This window comes from Oryzias latipes, chromosome 22 (genome assembly GCF_053564925.1).
Source record: "Oryzias latipes strain Hd-rR chromosome 22, Olatipes_Hd-rR_3.1".
In the NCBI taxonomy this organism is placed as follows: domain Eukaryota; kingdom Metazoa; phylum Chordata; class Actinopteri; order Beloniformes; family Adrianichthyidae; genus Oryzias; species Oryzias latipes.
In genome coordinates this window covers 6,321,954-6,338,209 of record NC_136258.1, presented here as the reverse complement: position 1 = coordinate 6,338,209, position 16,256 = coordinate 6,321,954, and the positions used below count along the sequence as shown (strand labels likewise).

At 41.6% G+C, this 16,256-nt stretch overlaps 1 protein-coding gene across 1 annotated transcript in view; it reads right to left on the bottom strand.

Moving 5' to 3' along the window:
- kcnh5b (potassium voltage-gated channel, subfamily H (eag-related), member 5b) overlaps positions 1–16,256 on the bottom strand; it is a 103,061-nt gene that overhangs the window by 23,418 nt on the left and 63,387 nt on the right. Inside the window, exons 9-12 of the mRNA XM_023951926.2 lie at positions 15,784–15,983; positions 13,797–13,856; positions 12,988–13,180; positions 1,829–2,025 (exon numbers count right to left, since the gene is read on the bottom strand). Coding sequence (XP_023807694.1) covers positions 1,829–2,025; positions 12,988–13,180; positions 13,797–13,856; positions 15,784–15,983 — 650 coding nt within the window. The remainder of the gene's footprint in view (positions 1–1,828; positions 2,026–12,987; positions 13,181–13,796; positions 13,857–15,783; positions 15,984–16,256) is intronic.

Here is a 16,256-nt window from a genome sequence, read left to right as displayed (position 1 = left end):
TCGCGGAGGCCTGGGCATTCTTAGTGAGACTTCCAACCTCCAGCCGAAACCAAAATCACCCTTAAAGGATGAACTTCCCCTCACTGCCACAGTCTGATCTCTGCTGGAGCAGGAGGGAGGACAGTCAAAAAAAGATATGCAGTGATTCCATTGTGAACTGGATTATGTTTAAAGCAAACTTGGATCAGCTTCTGATGAAGAACTTGCATCTTTCTCTTTAAGAAGGTTTGAGAGAAACAGAAACTCTGCCTTTTTGGTAAAGGTAATAGATCTATTGGACAGAAAAAGAGTCAGACTGACACAAATACACCCTGGATCCTGATCTGAACCTCCTCCCAGTCTGCCTACATCCCAGAATCCCTCTGAGGCTAAACTCTGAGGCAGAAAAAGACATCAGGGAGACTAATATCCTTTAAGCTATCTCTGCTGACTATTGTAAGGAACACTCAGAAATGTTTGTGTTCAGGTGTAGAGTTCTGATGCTTAGGCTGTTTGAGTCTCCTTAAAGTCCTGTGGCTCAGCAGCATTTCAGACAATAAACTTTTTTATTTTGAGGCAGCATACTGCAGGACTGAGCTCTTGTGACTAAATTAGAGCAATGAGGCACAAACTCCATCCTCTGCACAAACACGAACAGGCTTTTAGGCGTAGAGCATGAAAAGGAAGAAGCTGCAGCGGATTGAAGCATGAGAGAGAACCTCAGAGAAAAAGAAAGAGCGGGGGGGGGGTCATTATTGTAGGAGCGACAGAATAAGTTAGGCTGACACACATTCTGCTCTCCTCAGTCCCACGAGCCCTGCTTCAGTTCTGCCAGAGTCTTCATCTTCATCTCCACAGCTGAACGAACCGAGCTGCTGGAAGACGAGTAGTCTGCTGTTCTGCAGCTGCGTCTGCGAGCAGCTGCGTCTGCAAGCAGCTGTGTCTGCAAAGTCAGAAAGTCAGAAAGCACATGTGCCTAAATGTGCTAGCAGATCCATCTGCAAGCAGATTCCTCTGCAACTGGGTCTGAATCTGCACGCAGAAACATCCGAAGGCCTCTGCATATGCAAGCAGATGTGTCAGCAAGCAAAAGCATCTGTTGAGCACAAACTTCACTGGCAAAGCAGATTTAAGGAAGGTTAATGATTCTGGTTTAACCTCTTAAGACCCAAGCTAATATTTGAACTCACCCTCTACTACACACATAATCACAGGGCCCCGTTATTAAGTAAACTACAACTACTGTGGCAATAAAAGCCAAAATACGATGCCCACGGCAGGTCTAGAGAGGTTAAAAGAAACCTCCTGAGTGATTGTGATTGTACCAATAGATAACACTACAACACCTGAGCTGTTTCTGCATCCTCACTTGTGCACATCTGTACACAGTGGCACCAAAACCAGCATCAGCTGCTTTCAAAACCACAGAAGCTGCTGCAGAGCAGAAGCAGAGAGGCTTCACAGTTTTAAAAATTAAAAATCACTCCAAGCTTTGGGATGATTTTATGACAGGTGTTTTCTTCTTTATGCCCCACGTGTTTGATGGCTTTTCAGAAGAAAACCTCATTATGGAAGATGTCATGAAAACATGAATAGACCACAAGCTGAACTTTGAAACAACAGTTAACACAAATTAGGTCAAATTGACAACATTTTTCTCTGAGCCATGATCATCAGAGGAAAACTTCCTCCTTGAAATAGATTGATTTGAGGAGTTTAAGAAGTAGAAAAAAGATGGAGCAGAAACAGACAAAAGAAAAGGAAAAAGTTCTGTCAGTTTGTACCAGAGAAGCAACGAAGCGGACGTCAACCTGCAGCACAACACCTCAGCCTGTCATGTAGACCTTACCCGCTTGCGTAGGTTGCAGGTGAGGACGAGGTTTCGGGAGAAGGAGTTGGCGAAAGCCGTGTAAAACTCCAGGACTTTGAGCAAGGCTTCTCTCTTGATGACATGGAGGTCGCAGTACGTCAGCGCTCGCACGTTGGCACAGGCGTGGGCCAAAGTGGTTTCTTTCCAGAAGACATCGCCAAACACGTCGCCTTTACCTGAAAACAGCAGACGGGAGACATGGGCAGCTTTTCATGAAGAGCTAGAAAGATTCGGACATCAGCACACTGGAGGGCAGCTACATATACAACTGTCCCAAAAGCGGAAAGTTCGCCGACTCATGTAAACAGTTGCACTAATGTAAGGAGGGCACAGACATGACCTACACATCCAGTAGTCAAAACTATCATGGGAACACATTAGAAATAGGAAACAATTTACCTGTCTTACAATTATTTTTATATAGGTCTCAGCAATAGGAGTAAAAAAACAACAACGGTTTAGTCTACATTAGAAACATGTCATTAGTTTGGATTTTTTCCGCCTACTATCTGTGGTTAAAGCAGGATCAGCTTTTCTGTTCTCATTAGACAGACCATTTTCCTTTAACAGTTCTGACAAACTGTGACTCACAAATGTTACAGTAAAGTAGCATCTCCCAATGCAGGCACTCTGTTTTTGCGCTTTGTTAAAGTGGTGCTGGAGCTTCAGGACTGGAGTGCCTGATGTTATCCTCTTCTCCAGTCACTGCAGATCGCCATGCATGAAGAGCATTGAACTGCTGATATGTTTGTTCAATCCAGGTTGGCTTCATTAAAAAAAACAAATACAAACACCCCCTTTCAAACAATTATTTAATGCTTGAAATAAACCAATTCCATTCCAGACTAGTAAAAAAGAAAAAGAGTTTTACATTTGTTGAGATTAACTTCTTTAAATTTGTACAAATACAGAGATAATGTTGTCCTTTCATTTTTTCAGAAATTCAATGGTCCTGGATTCATTTCAAACTTGGTGCATTTGCCCTTGTTAGTTCATGTCACCCTCGTCTTCCGTGATCAAAACTCTCGCGTTCACGTGTAGCTAGGCAAGTTTGTACGACCGTTTTCGGGCTCTACCTACGCTTGGCCATTGTACACACGTTGCAAGTCAAACTAGTTGAACTTTGACAGTCAGGGACTCGGACTTGGTAGTGGCGTATGGATGACGTCCTCTTTAATTCATGGAAGTGTTAACTGTTTAACCCTTGTGCTATCTTAGATGACCCCACCCTTAAGGCCCGTACACACCGCGACGAATATTCGCCAGCTGTTATTCACCAGCGTTTTTCGCCACGTTTTTTGTGTTCACACCCAGGCGATTTTCGCTGACGATGAGCTGAGCGAACATGCAATTTCATTCCCTGACATTAGATGGGGCTTGATGTAAAACAGAAATACTCCTGTACACAAGGTGGCGCTGCCCAACTTTACGTTTCTTAAAGTCGCTTTTCACTCAGAAGAAGAGAGCAAGTATTTACGCGCTTGTCAGAATCAAACAAAGAAAACATGAATATTTCCAGCACCAGTAGCTCTAGCTCCAATTCCAGTTATGAAGAAATTATTGTTCTGTTGAATGATGAAAGACGCCGGAAAAGACGCAGATTTTGGGTGCATCCCATAGTTACGAGAAGAGAAGAACATGGGGAGTTTTATCGACTGGTACAAGAGCTGAAAATGTATCATGAGCGTTTTCGGGGATATTTTATGATGTCAGTCAGTGAATGCATCTTCTTCGTCTTATTTCTTCGCGGCAGTGTAGACGCTACTTGGCGTCTATCTTCTTCGCCGTGACATATGTGTGCTCAGCAAGACAGTTTTGTGTTTGAGCGCCCCCAAGTTGTGTTTTACTGTAACTTCAGAAGCTCCAGACACATGTGCAAAAGCGGCATTCTCATTGGTCGTATAGTTTTTGACGCGGCGCTTCAAACCAAAAAAACGAACCCGAGGCGTTTTTTAAAAAATGACGCATTTACACGTGGCGTTTTTCGCGTCGGTGTGCAAACTCACATTGGTGCCCTTTGTTTAGTCACGAGGCGTTAAACGTCGGCGAATATGATTTCGAAATTCGTCCCGGTGTGTACGGGCCTTTACATTGACGTGTTCTCCCTACCATGACAAAGGTGGATAAAGGTGGAAAGATTTCCTGTAATCCATGGACACCAGTGAAGAAAAAAGGTTCAGAGCACTGTCTAGTGGGTCTAGACCAGTGTTTTTCAACCAGTGTGCCGCGGCACACTAGTGTGCCGTGGGAGATTGTCAAGTGTGCCGTGGAAAATTGCCCTCATTAACTGATCTAAAAGCATTTCCCATCTCCAGGAAATCAGCTCTTTGTTCATCCAAACAGGTCCTGATAAAACACTGAGTAGTTAGGAATATAAACGATCATAAAATACTTTTTTCTTTGTGTTTATTTGATTCTATTAAAGACATTTTGATAAGAATGACGGTAACGCGAAATAGCTGCAGCTATAGCTGTGTAAGGAAAAGTCCCGCAGCTTTTACTGTCTCCACGACTCCACCAATCATTCTTGAAGGCTTAATCACATGTTATCAGTCTGACCAATCAGAAGTGGTTAAAGTCTCCACTTCCTTGTTCCAATTTAGCTCATAACTCAGTCAGTTCCGACAAAAACACCAGCTAAAGCTTGTCTTTAGCGGTGTAGCTTTCCACAGAATCTGGTATCAGACCGTGGAACAAGTGAACAAAACCATGAAGCTCAGAGACGCGAGTCTTTCTGCCGTTTTCTCGCAGTTTTCACACTACATCTCCCATGATGCATTGGCTTAATGAGTCGTCCTTCTTACGCGTCTTGAAAACACAACGAACATACAGTTTGTATGTAACTTAACTTTTATTACATCTTTTAGAAAAACATCTGCAACTTCCTGCTTTTTCTGCCACAATTATCACAAAAATGCACGTCAGATTGCCGGGGGGGGGCTGTAGATCAAAACAGACTATGAGTTTCTGCTTCTTTTTTTTTTTTTGGGATGCTGGTGTGCCGCGGGATTTTTGTCAAGGTTAAAGTGTGCCGTGGCTCAAAAAAGGTTGAAAAACACTGGTCTAGATGACCCAACTCTCAATGTTAAAGTGCCTAGGATAGCACAAGGGTTAAGCATTGATCTTGGAGGAGAAATGAATGATTGTGGTTTTTGCCCTGCTGGAATTCCATTTCTTGATTGGAATAGAGCTGTGAAAGAAAAAGCCTGGAGCAAGATGCACTAGATTTGCAACACTTTGACATTTTGCATCAAGACTCTTTCAACTGTAGGTAGTGACATGCAGCAGTAACTGTAGATAAGGAAAAGAAGGAGCCCCTCCCTGCTTGTCTAGCTTGGGCATAATGCGCGTTCAAGAACCCAGATTTAGCGGCTCTTCGGTTTGGTGTCAAATTCCCAATGTGTCTGTAGCTAAAGGGATTTTTCTGTTTTGTCCTTTCGCTCAGTCTCACTCTCACCTGGTTTCACCTGATCCACAGCTGTTTAGTTGGTCAACAGTCTACTTGTTCTGACATGAAAACACAAACCCTTAACATTTATCTGATCAAAACCAAAAGATTTAGACTTTGGTTTTTGGTTAAGCTCTTTGCTTGGGCCCCGTCCAGACTCCAGTTTGCTGCTGAAGCTCATTCAAATGACCAAAGCAGATTAAAGCCCCATAAAGGTGGGGAGACAAAAGCCCCTATAAACTCCTTTTAGAAGACATAATTTGGAGTTCAAACGTACACTTTAGACCAGTGTTTTTCAACCAGTGTGCCGCGGCACACTAGTGTGCCGTGGGAGATGGTCAAGTGTGCCGTGGAAAATTGCCCTCATTAACTGATCTAAAAGCATTTCCCATCTCCAGGAAATCAGCTCTTTGTTCATCCAAACAGGTCCTGATAAAACACTGAGTAGTTAGGAATATAAACGATCATAAAATACTTTTTTCTTTGTGTTTATTTGATTCTATTAAAGACATTTTGATAAGAATGACGGTAACGCGAAATAGCTGCAGCTATAACTGTGTAAGGAAAAGTCCCGCAGCTTTTACTGTCTCCACGACTCCACCAATCATTCTTGAAGGCTTAATCACATGTCATCAGGCTTAATCACATGTCATCAGTCTGACCAATCAGAAGTGGTTAAAGTCTCCACTTCCTTGTTCCAATTTAGCTCATAACTCAGTCAGTTCCGACAAACACTACATCTCCCATGATGCATTGGCTTAATGAGTCGTCCTTCTTACGCGTCTTGAAAACACAACGAACATACATTTTGTATGTAACTTAACTTTTATTACATCTTTTAGAAAAACATCTGCAACTTCCTGCTTTTTCTGCCACAATTATCACAAAAATGCACGTCAGATTGCCGGGGGGGGGCTGTAGATCAAAACAGACTATGAGTTTCTGCTTTTTTTTTTTTCTTTGGGATGCTGGTGTGCCGCGGGATTTTTGTCAAGGTTAAAGTGTGCCGTGGCTCAAAAAAGGTTGAAAAACACTGACCTAACCTGATAGAATCAAATGTTAAAGGATTTATGCTAAAGTAACAAGCAAACATATGTTTCTATGCAACTGCAATTGTCACTTTAAAAAAAGTTATGATAAATAATGAGTTATTTAACATTAAAGGGTAGTTACATTTATTTCTCATTACATTTAGTTACATGTATAAATAATATCTGGCCCTTTGAGGACAGACACTATGCTGATGTGGCCCTCAGTGAAAATTAGTTTGACACCTCTGCTTTAGACCTTTTCATCCAAGTGTTATAACCAATCCCTTGTCTAAATTTGGGGTTATATAATTGGTAGATGGGTTAAGCATTTTGGAAAGAAAAAAAACCTAAAACACAGTTTTAAAAAGTGAATGTTTATCAAAAAGTGCTAAATAAAAATAACAAAAATATAAAAATGTAATGTCACTCTGCAGAGCTGCTTCAGAAAATGTTTACATTTTTCTCTTTGGAGTTTTGGATACATTTTCATCGTAGGTGTGAGAGTCAGTCAGGCTGAGTAAAAATGAGAACGAGAAGCTGCTGACGGCGCCGCCCACCTGACTGAAGGGGCGGACCTACTGTCAGAGGTTAGCTTTCTAATCCCTGTGCCTTCAATTCCACCTTCCTGTTTGTGTATTTTGTGTTTCACGTTTAACGACTTGATTTCTCTCGTGTTTCTGTCACAATAATAATGGAAGTACGCTTCAGATCCATAGTTTTAGGTACTTCACTTTGTGTTCATATGTTTTCACTGTTGTTTTGTATTCTGACTTCTAAAAAGTCATAGCTGCTGACTTGGTCTTGGTGCATGGAAGGACAGAAGCATGTTCTTAACTGTGAGAGCTCAGTGTGTTTTTGTTGTGACATCCGTGTTTCCAGGGTCCGTGAGGAATGTTGGAGCAGCTGACTGCAGAGTTCCTGAAGGGATTTATCCACATGAGACCATTGCACATCTGTGGAGGAATGAATACAGTCGTAGTGTCTGCATTCATTCCCAACAAATCTGTTGATTAGCTGGACCGAGCTGCCCATCAGCAGAAAAGGAAATATGCAGTGGGGTGGGGGGGCAGGTTCTGTGTCTTTATCTCACTGAGCAGCTCATCAGGCGGCTGCTCTCAGCTGATGTGCTGATGCTGCTGTGAGCCTGCCAGGTCATTATCCTGAGCGGCGCGGCTTAGTTTTGGTGACACCGGTATCTGCAGCAGCAGCATTAACGGTCCTCACTGCTGTCATCGCCCTTCCAATAACTGCAGCTCATGCTTCCTGACTCCTGACCAGTGTTTGTCCTCCCACAGGGAGGGAATTTGTTGTATTAAAACTGATGAAGCATCGGTGACGGCTGAATAACTGTTATGTGGCTCCTGTGACTCCTGGGGGCTTCGCACAAAGCCAAGCCTGGCGTTTACACACCATCACAGAAGAAAGAAGACGCCAGGAAGTGTTGAAGTACACAACTCTACCAAAAGAAGTATAAAAACATAGGTAACCGGAAAAAAAACAACTAAAAGAGACTCAGTTTAAAGTTCCACTTTGATTATCTTTTTATCTATTGTCAAAGCGTTCCCATCCATTTTTTGCCAAAATCCAAAAACCTGTGTGACTTTCTAGGACAATTTCAGCAGAGCGGCAGGAGTTCATTAGAAATTCACCTCTGAGTTGTGAATCTCCTGCTAGCTTACAGCCCCTCACACCCCCAAGCAAACATTTATCCACTGATGATCCACTATTACTGATCAAACCTCTTAAAAAAGTTTAAACTGGTTGATCCATTCCATGGACTCTTGTTAGGAGAAGAAAGTAACTGTCTGCGGCCAGACCAAAGCCTCAACATGTGTTTCAGTGATTGCTGAAGTGCTGTTGACGAAACAAAATCTGACATTCTGACTGGAAAAATGATTTATGACAGCAGCTACAGAGGAAACCTCTTTTACAGAATCCTTTAATGTTTCGCCAGTTCCAAACTGGAGTGTCTGGCTTTGAGAAACAGGAAGAGGGCATGCAAGAAAAGCTCCAACTCTGGACTTTAGTGGCCTTCTTAACCACACAAGTTTCAGTCAAAAGAAAAGTTAAACAATCATCTCAGTTTTTATTGAACTCTGGGCCATCGGCACAATTATGTTGGGTGACCTTTCAAAACTCATATAAATATCCAGGCCCACTGAGAGACTTTTGAAAGCTCATTAATTTATTTTTTTTTTTAAACGGCGATATGATGTCATCAATTTCACGAAGTCTAATTTGCCCCGTGACAGACTGGCGAGCTGTCCAGGGTGCACCCTGCCTTCGCCCACAAGTAGCCGGGATATGCGCCAGCAACCCTGTGACCCCGAAAGGTTATAAAACGGCAGAAAATGAAATGTAAATGAAATGAAAAATAAAATCGAATTAATATGAGCGTTTTGCAACAATTATTTATGAGTCCACTGTCTTCTGAAGATAAACGCGTTGATGGTTTATTTAAAAATATTTTTTTAACACAAAATACAGACTCCAACACACACACCAATACACACACACACACGCTCACTAAAACACATACATCACACAGGGAAGAGGGACTTCTGATCTTCTGTCCCCCGCCCCATCCCTGGCGGAGGGAATCAGGCCCCTCTGTCCCTGGGGTGCTGGGTTCCTAGGCCCGGCGGCCCTCTATCCACACGCGAGAGGGCCCTGAGCTCTCTGGCAAGACCGGGAGCCGGGGATCATATCACATCTGAGCCAGGGGTGTCCGTGTCCCGGAGGTGTGGGTTCTGGTCCTGGCCCCTGGGCGCCGGCCTTCTTCATTTTTTCCAACTGCGGGCGAGCCTGGTCGGGCCACATTTATAAACCCGGAACACTGGAAATGCAATTTTGAGCTTAATTTTCTTTATATAAGTCCTCCTTCTTCAAAAATAATTCCGCAAAAGCATGTTAAAAACTTAAACCAAACCATTTTCATCAGTTCCTAAATAATGGAGACTAGGCTGAGGTCCACACTCACTCTTGAACCCTCTTTTCCGCAGGACCACTGTTGGAATTAGTCTTTGAGGCCCAGTTCAGCTGGACTCTGAGGTCCTCTCTGGATCTTCTGAAGTTCTGGCTGATGCTGAACACTGACTATAGTAGACCCTTTGATTCAACTGCACACATGGAGACTCGTGTTCTTCGTCAAGCTGGGATCTGTATGAACTCCTCTTTTATCATAGAGTCACGGTGTTGCGCTTTTAACAGCAGATCACATGACAGGATTTTGTTCTAGAAGGTAAACGACAGCTGAAATTTGGTTGCGGTGAGATTCTGACTGATCATTTTCACAACTATACAAAACAGGAAGGTCAATCAGACCAGCTGTGATACTCAGAGTCAGACAGCGTTCATACAGTCTGATTTGTGAAAAAAGCAGCAACTTCTGTTCATACAACGCTCAGCGAGATTCCTCAACCATAGGGTCAGCATCACAGCTCCTGAAGGCTGTGTCACACAGCACATTTTCCACATATTAAATTTCAGTCTCTCGTGATACAAGCGTGATGTACGGAATTCACAAGTGTTTATTGCGGTTTACAGTCGTCAATGTGTGCAGATGTCCGTCGAGGGTTTCGGCCGACAGGTCTATACATGGATTTGGTTTTGAGGTGTTTAAAATTTATAGTCGATTGAGAATCATGTAGTTTAGGCATATTTTACGTAGTTTATACAAAATTATTACGTATATCTAACACAATTGTGCATGATTTTTGCAAGACAAATTTGTCTTTCCACGACATTTGGATGTATGTCTAAAGGACTTTTCTCGCATGTACCACCAATATATAACTTTTAGATCGCGTATACGGCGCACATATCACATTCAAATTACGTAATTGAAGCCCAAATCCCTAATGAATTGTATATGAACAGAGCAATAATCACAAACTGCTCATGTTATACGTTGATTTACGGGTTGTTTTCGTGGTTATTTGTACTTCTGTAGTTTTAAAGGGGTTCATTCATGATACATCTTTGAAAATTCCGCAAAAAGACCACAACTTTTTTCACTTTTTCCACACATATTCACGTATGACCAACTTTTATCCGTGCAATATGTGCAAAATGGGTGTGTAACACGGCCTTCAACTCTTTCCTGTTTCTGTGCTCGTCCCTCTGAGCTGCTCTTAGCATCAAATGTTCCCCTAAGTATTCTACATCGAACAACCTTAACGGATTCTTTCTGATTTCCATTTTCAACTTGACTGTGCTTCACAGGAACAGCATTGATCGCTGGACCTGATCATACTTCAGTGTGACAAACAGACGTCTTTTAATCAAATGAGGATAATCAGTTTTTGAAAGAACCTGTTAAGTGTTGAGGAAAATAAACAGGGAAACTGTTGATGAGTGTAATTTCACAGAGCCAAACTGCAAAATTAAAATCAATACATAATATGAGTCAAAAGGCTGATGCAGCTGTTTATGAGAGTTCTGATGAGCGCTGGTGTAGAGCACACAAACCAGCGGCAGGACTGAGTGCCCAAAGCCTTTGCAGATACTCACAGCAGGCATCTTCTGATGCAGCTCTTTTAAAGTGGGGAGGGGGCCACAGACCTTCATGCTGCAGATGTCTGTATGGCAGCAAACTCATCTGATGATATGTTCATCATCATACCTGCACTGCGAACCAAACCATTCTGGTTCCAGCTGGACTCTCACAGCACCATGCAGACTCTCCTCCCTGGACAAACTGGCATTTGGGAATTCTGTGTTTGATTGTTTATCATACTTTCATTTTGTATGTGCGCCGTTGATGCTGCATTGATTTTGCTCCCTGTAAATGGACGAAACTTCAGGAAAAATGTGCAACATCATGATGTTTCTGTGCACACGCAGGCATTTATCTATAAACTTGTCAATTTACACCTGCGTCTTTTAGATCTATGTCCTAAAGGATGTGCTGAGACAAACTAAACCTCCACTACTTTAATGTTCTAGTACAGTTATGTTGCTGTTGTCACAGCCATGTGGAATAATGGCTGAGGATCCGGGTTGGATCCCAGTTCAGTCTAAAGGGCTAAACGAGGTTTGACCACAAGCCCGAAACTTGTCAACCTTGAACAGGCTGGAATCATGTGAAATAGGATCTATATGGTCTATTTTCAAACAGCTGATGCTTTGATGAAGGATTTTCTGCTGACAGAAAGTTGAATCTTAAGCTGCAGAACATACATGGACTTCTGCAGTTCAGGGTATTCAGTGGCTGCATTTGGCAAAATAGAAAAAGTCAAAGATCTTTAAATCCTGCCTTTCACAGGTGTGAACAGGAACTGGCTTCACCAGATCAAATGTTTTAGGACAGCTCATTTATTAGGCCGAGTAGAAAAAACTGTTTTATTGTTAATCTCTAATCTAAAATAATGCTTTGGACAGCCCCAGTGCTCTTTTTGTTTAAAGTGGAACTAAACAGGACAATCTTTGTAATGTTGCTGACATGGAAATATATACAATTATAAATTACCCATCATTCACCCTAACGAAAGACGGAATGAAAAACTTTCTGTTGGAAAAGTGCTTTTACACATTTCGAACAACATTGCAGCGTTTCCTTCATTATTGTATTGGCAATAAAATAAAAATTAATTTAATAGAAATGCTGCATTCTAGGTTTATGCATGATTTGGGTCTTTTTGCCTGAATATTAGCTTTTTATTATTTTATTTTAAAATAACTTGCTTTAGTATAAATGGAATGCAGAAACTGTTCACCTTTAGTGCTACACTTCATAATTTTACACTTATGATCAAGTTTGTGCCCGCCCATTTGTTTATGAGTTTGTTCATGTGCTGCAAATCTTTTTTTTACCCAACAGACAAAAAGAAGCTAGCAAAGAATAACAAGGGCTGCCATTTAGGCCCCAGAGAGAGAGGCGTCTGGAAAAGCACAGATAAATCCAATCTATTGTTATTATCAATATTAGTAAACTCTTGAGTAAAAACTGGTAAAATCTCATACACAGTCCTACACAAAAACAAATAGGCCAACCGTTTCTTTCTGAGTGTTAAACCACATTAGCCAGGCTAGCCTTACAAGCAACATTAGCCTCAATGGCCACCCCTTTAGCTAAAATAGTCAAATTTCTCTTATTATTCACATTAGTCTTTTAGCCACATCAACTTTATTAGTCTCATTAGCATATTTATCAGGACTGTCCACTTTATACTTTTTCTGTTTATTAGTCAAAGCAGCATTAACCATGGTGATATTGGTTTTACTATTTTATGAGTCACATGATAGTGTAGAGTCCACTCAAAAGGAGGACATGCCATGAGCTAAAATCCAGTGCAGGCCCTTAGGCAAGACCCTTTGTCTCCTAAGGGGATAAGCTGAAAGAGTAAATAAAAAAGGTTCTGAGTCCATTAGCCCAAATAGCATTAATAGCCTTCTTACTCTCATTAGCCACAGTAACTCGGAAGGCATTTTAGCTTCTTTCCTCACAATAGCTTACTGAACCATGTAAGCCTCATTGGCCCTAATTGCCACATTCACCTTATTGGCTACATTAGCCACGTTAGCTGACTTTTATAGCTGGTGTCTGTAAAGGCAGCGGAGTGTGTTAATGTGTGAGCAAATGCAACTGTGACTGTAAAGTGCTTAGGGTGTTCTAAGAAGGTAGTCAAGCGCTCTAACTATTTTATCTAGCCACATACCCAAGATGGCGATGACTTCATCATCCTGGATGACCTCCAGTGAGCCTGACACAACAAAGCAGAGGGTGTCCACGCTCTCCCCAGCATGGAAGATCAGGTCCCCAGGAGCACAGTGGATGGTCTGAAACTCCACGGCGAGGGACCGCAGGCAGCCATCACTGGCTAACCTGAAGGCTGGATGCTCGTTGAACACCTGAGGGAGAATCCGATCAACCATGAGAACACTCCGAAAAACACCTTCCTCCAAAAATGATGCGATTTGCTATGAAGAAGTATGTCATTCCTCTAAGAAAATAGTAGTCACAAATGATAACCTGTGTTACATGTCTAAGCTGGGTAGCTCGGTTGGTAAGGTGAGAGGCTACCATGCAAGACTCCAGGATTCGATTCCCGGAGGGGAATGAACAATGGTACTGAAGCAATTACCATATCAATGGCGAGCAATTAACATCACCCAGTGAGGGCCCTTGGGCAAGACCCTTAACGCTACTGCCTCCCGAGCGCGGTTTGGCTGCAGCTCACCGCTCCCCCAGGGGATGGGTCAAATGCAGAGAAAAATTTCCCCATTGTGGGATAAATTAAGTATCAATTATTATTAATAATATGTTTCCAGCTAGTTAAAATTGGTCCCCATTGGGCATGTGCACAAGACACAATAGGTGCGAGTTCTGTCATAATCCCTGCTTTCAGAAAAACAAAACATGTACATATTGGACATGTTTCTCAGTGTGACAGCGGTGTCAGAAGAGATACAGTTACTTCACTTGGTGTGCGACTCTGCACTGTCACATAGGTCAGACTGAACTCACCTTTCTGTTGAGGTGAACACAGATGTCGGCTCGCATGTCTTTGGGACAGATGGACAGCACCTGAAACAGAAACAAAAGAATTGCATTAAAACTCTTCATTAACAATTGTTTACAAGTTTACAAACATTATTTTTTGTATTCATGGTGTTTAGTTTTTGAGTTTGTTTTGTACAAAAGTGGTGCGTAATCTGTGAAAGCTGGTCTAGGCTGCATATGGATTCTCTGGTTGAGTCGGCCCTTTGGGATGGCCAGAGGCACAGGTCATTCCACCATATGGTCAGTTTTTTTAATGTCCTTGTTTTATATATTGGTCCAGCAGAAGACAGAGGAAGCTTCATTCAGAAGCATAGATTGTTGCTTAACCGTGTTTTGACCATGTGTTGCTTCCATGAATACATTTTGCACCTCTGCAAAAGGCTATCGGCCATAGAACTCTTGTAAAACACAGAGGGGATTGGATGTGTTGTGCTGACTGAAATTTGCTCCCGACTTAACGACATTCCAAAAGTGGCCAAATGGGCTGGACAAAGAGAAATAAAAATTGTATTGAACTGTCAATTGAAACTGTCGCCCTAATAATGTTCAAATTTGAACTCTAAAGAAATCAAAGTGGCTTTAAGAAAAACACATGCTTGAAGAGAAAACAGAGCAATAAACAATTAATTTTTTGCAAATGCAAATGCATAATACGGAACAAAATCGTTTTGGAAACCCTGGAAATTCAAACAGACGGGATTATGAAGCATAGTTTTAACTGCAAGCTATCAGCTACGTGGAGAAACATGGGAACAGAGCAGCTGCAGTTCGGTTAAGTTAGAAAGATCTTCACAGATTCGGACCTCCGGCCTCAATAACTCTTCTGATAAACATTCAAATGTGTCAGCAAGTAACTCAATCCTTTTGTATTAACACTGAGAGTGAACCACAAATGCATGTCATATAAAAATATGGATATGTATTCGCTTTTTAAAAGTTTATTGATTTTTACAGAATAGTGTTTCACAGAGTGTGCACTTTGTTGACGGTCCCTTGGCAGCCAGCTCGCTGCATGTCTGCATTCACAGCTTCAAGCGAACAATTCTGATTAAATAAATAAAATAAATATACTTTTTTTTAAATGAATTTATTCCTTCATTCTCTAAACCCATTTTGTCCCTTCTGAAAAATAAATATAAAAATCAAATATTTTTTAGACATATCTGTTCTATGATTTTTAACTGTTCCTTGGTAAAAAACAAAAAAAACAAAAGAAAAAATAAATACGGGTAGTGAATTTCATGTACAAATAAATAAGAAAGCTGCAGGTGAGGCATCGCCAGGTTGAGCCTCAGCTGCCCCCAGCTGTGCTGCACACTCTTTTTTTTTTTTTTTAACTTGTTCTGTCCAACAGCTGAGCAAACAGATTAGAGCTGAAGGCTTTTTGTGTTGGACAGGTTTTACTATCACAAAAAGAGGCTATATAGCTTCGAGAAACCAGAGTGTAGATTTGTATAAACCTCTGCTGTGCTGCACACTCTAATTACGTACTGTTTCAGTCTTTCTATCGTCAACAAAGACGATTTATTTTTTATTACTTCATTACTACAGTCAATAATAACAACGTTGGTGCTTTCTTTTCTATGCTACAATTTGTAAACGGAAGAAAAATTATTTAATGAAACTTTAAACAACACACTTTAACTGTTGCCAATCACACAGTGAATTAGCTACTCTGTTGGGTTTATACACTGACTGCTGATGTCAGTGCCTCACTAGCCGTGAACCTCATTGCACGTCACTGCTTAGTAGCCGGGGATGCAAGGGCATAATTAAAACATTATTCAATGTTTACATCAGATGAGTTTATAAAAAACATAGTGTGTTTAAAATCATGGTAGTCTGCATTTGAACTTTCAATATGAACTTTAAAAACAGAGGAAAAGAAAGGAAAACTCTTGTGCTCTGCAGCTACATCCCTTCTGTCCGTAGCCACGCCCATAAGCCATACCTTCTCCGTGTCGATGCCTTTGGTCATGGACCAGGTGGAGACGATGTAGTCCATGACCCGCTCGCTCAGGCCTTTGGGAACCTGGTAAAGCTTCAGGAAGTCCCTGACGTTGTTGAGCATCTCGTGGTAGCGGTTGGTGTTGGCATACATCTGCTGGAAGATGGTGGTCACGTTTCCAAAGATGGTTGCATAGAGAAGAGCTGCAGCAGAGAAAACAAACACAGTAAAAAAATAAGTTACCTTATTCATTTCCTGTCTAAAAGGCTCGTCTGTTGCTTTATTGTCAGTCGTACCTGCATGGTCACATTTTTTTTACTGGATTTCACATCTTTTTTTCTGTGCAGCCTGATGCATAAATTTAGGTTTTGGTGAGACACAAGTCAGACATTTTTCTTTTCTCTTTCTCTTTAAACTGCATGTACTAGTTATGTGCTTTAGACAGCTAATAACCTCCTCAAATGTTCAGTAAAAAA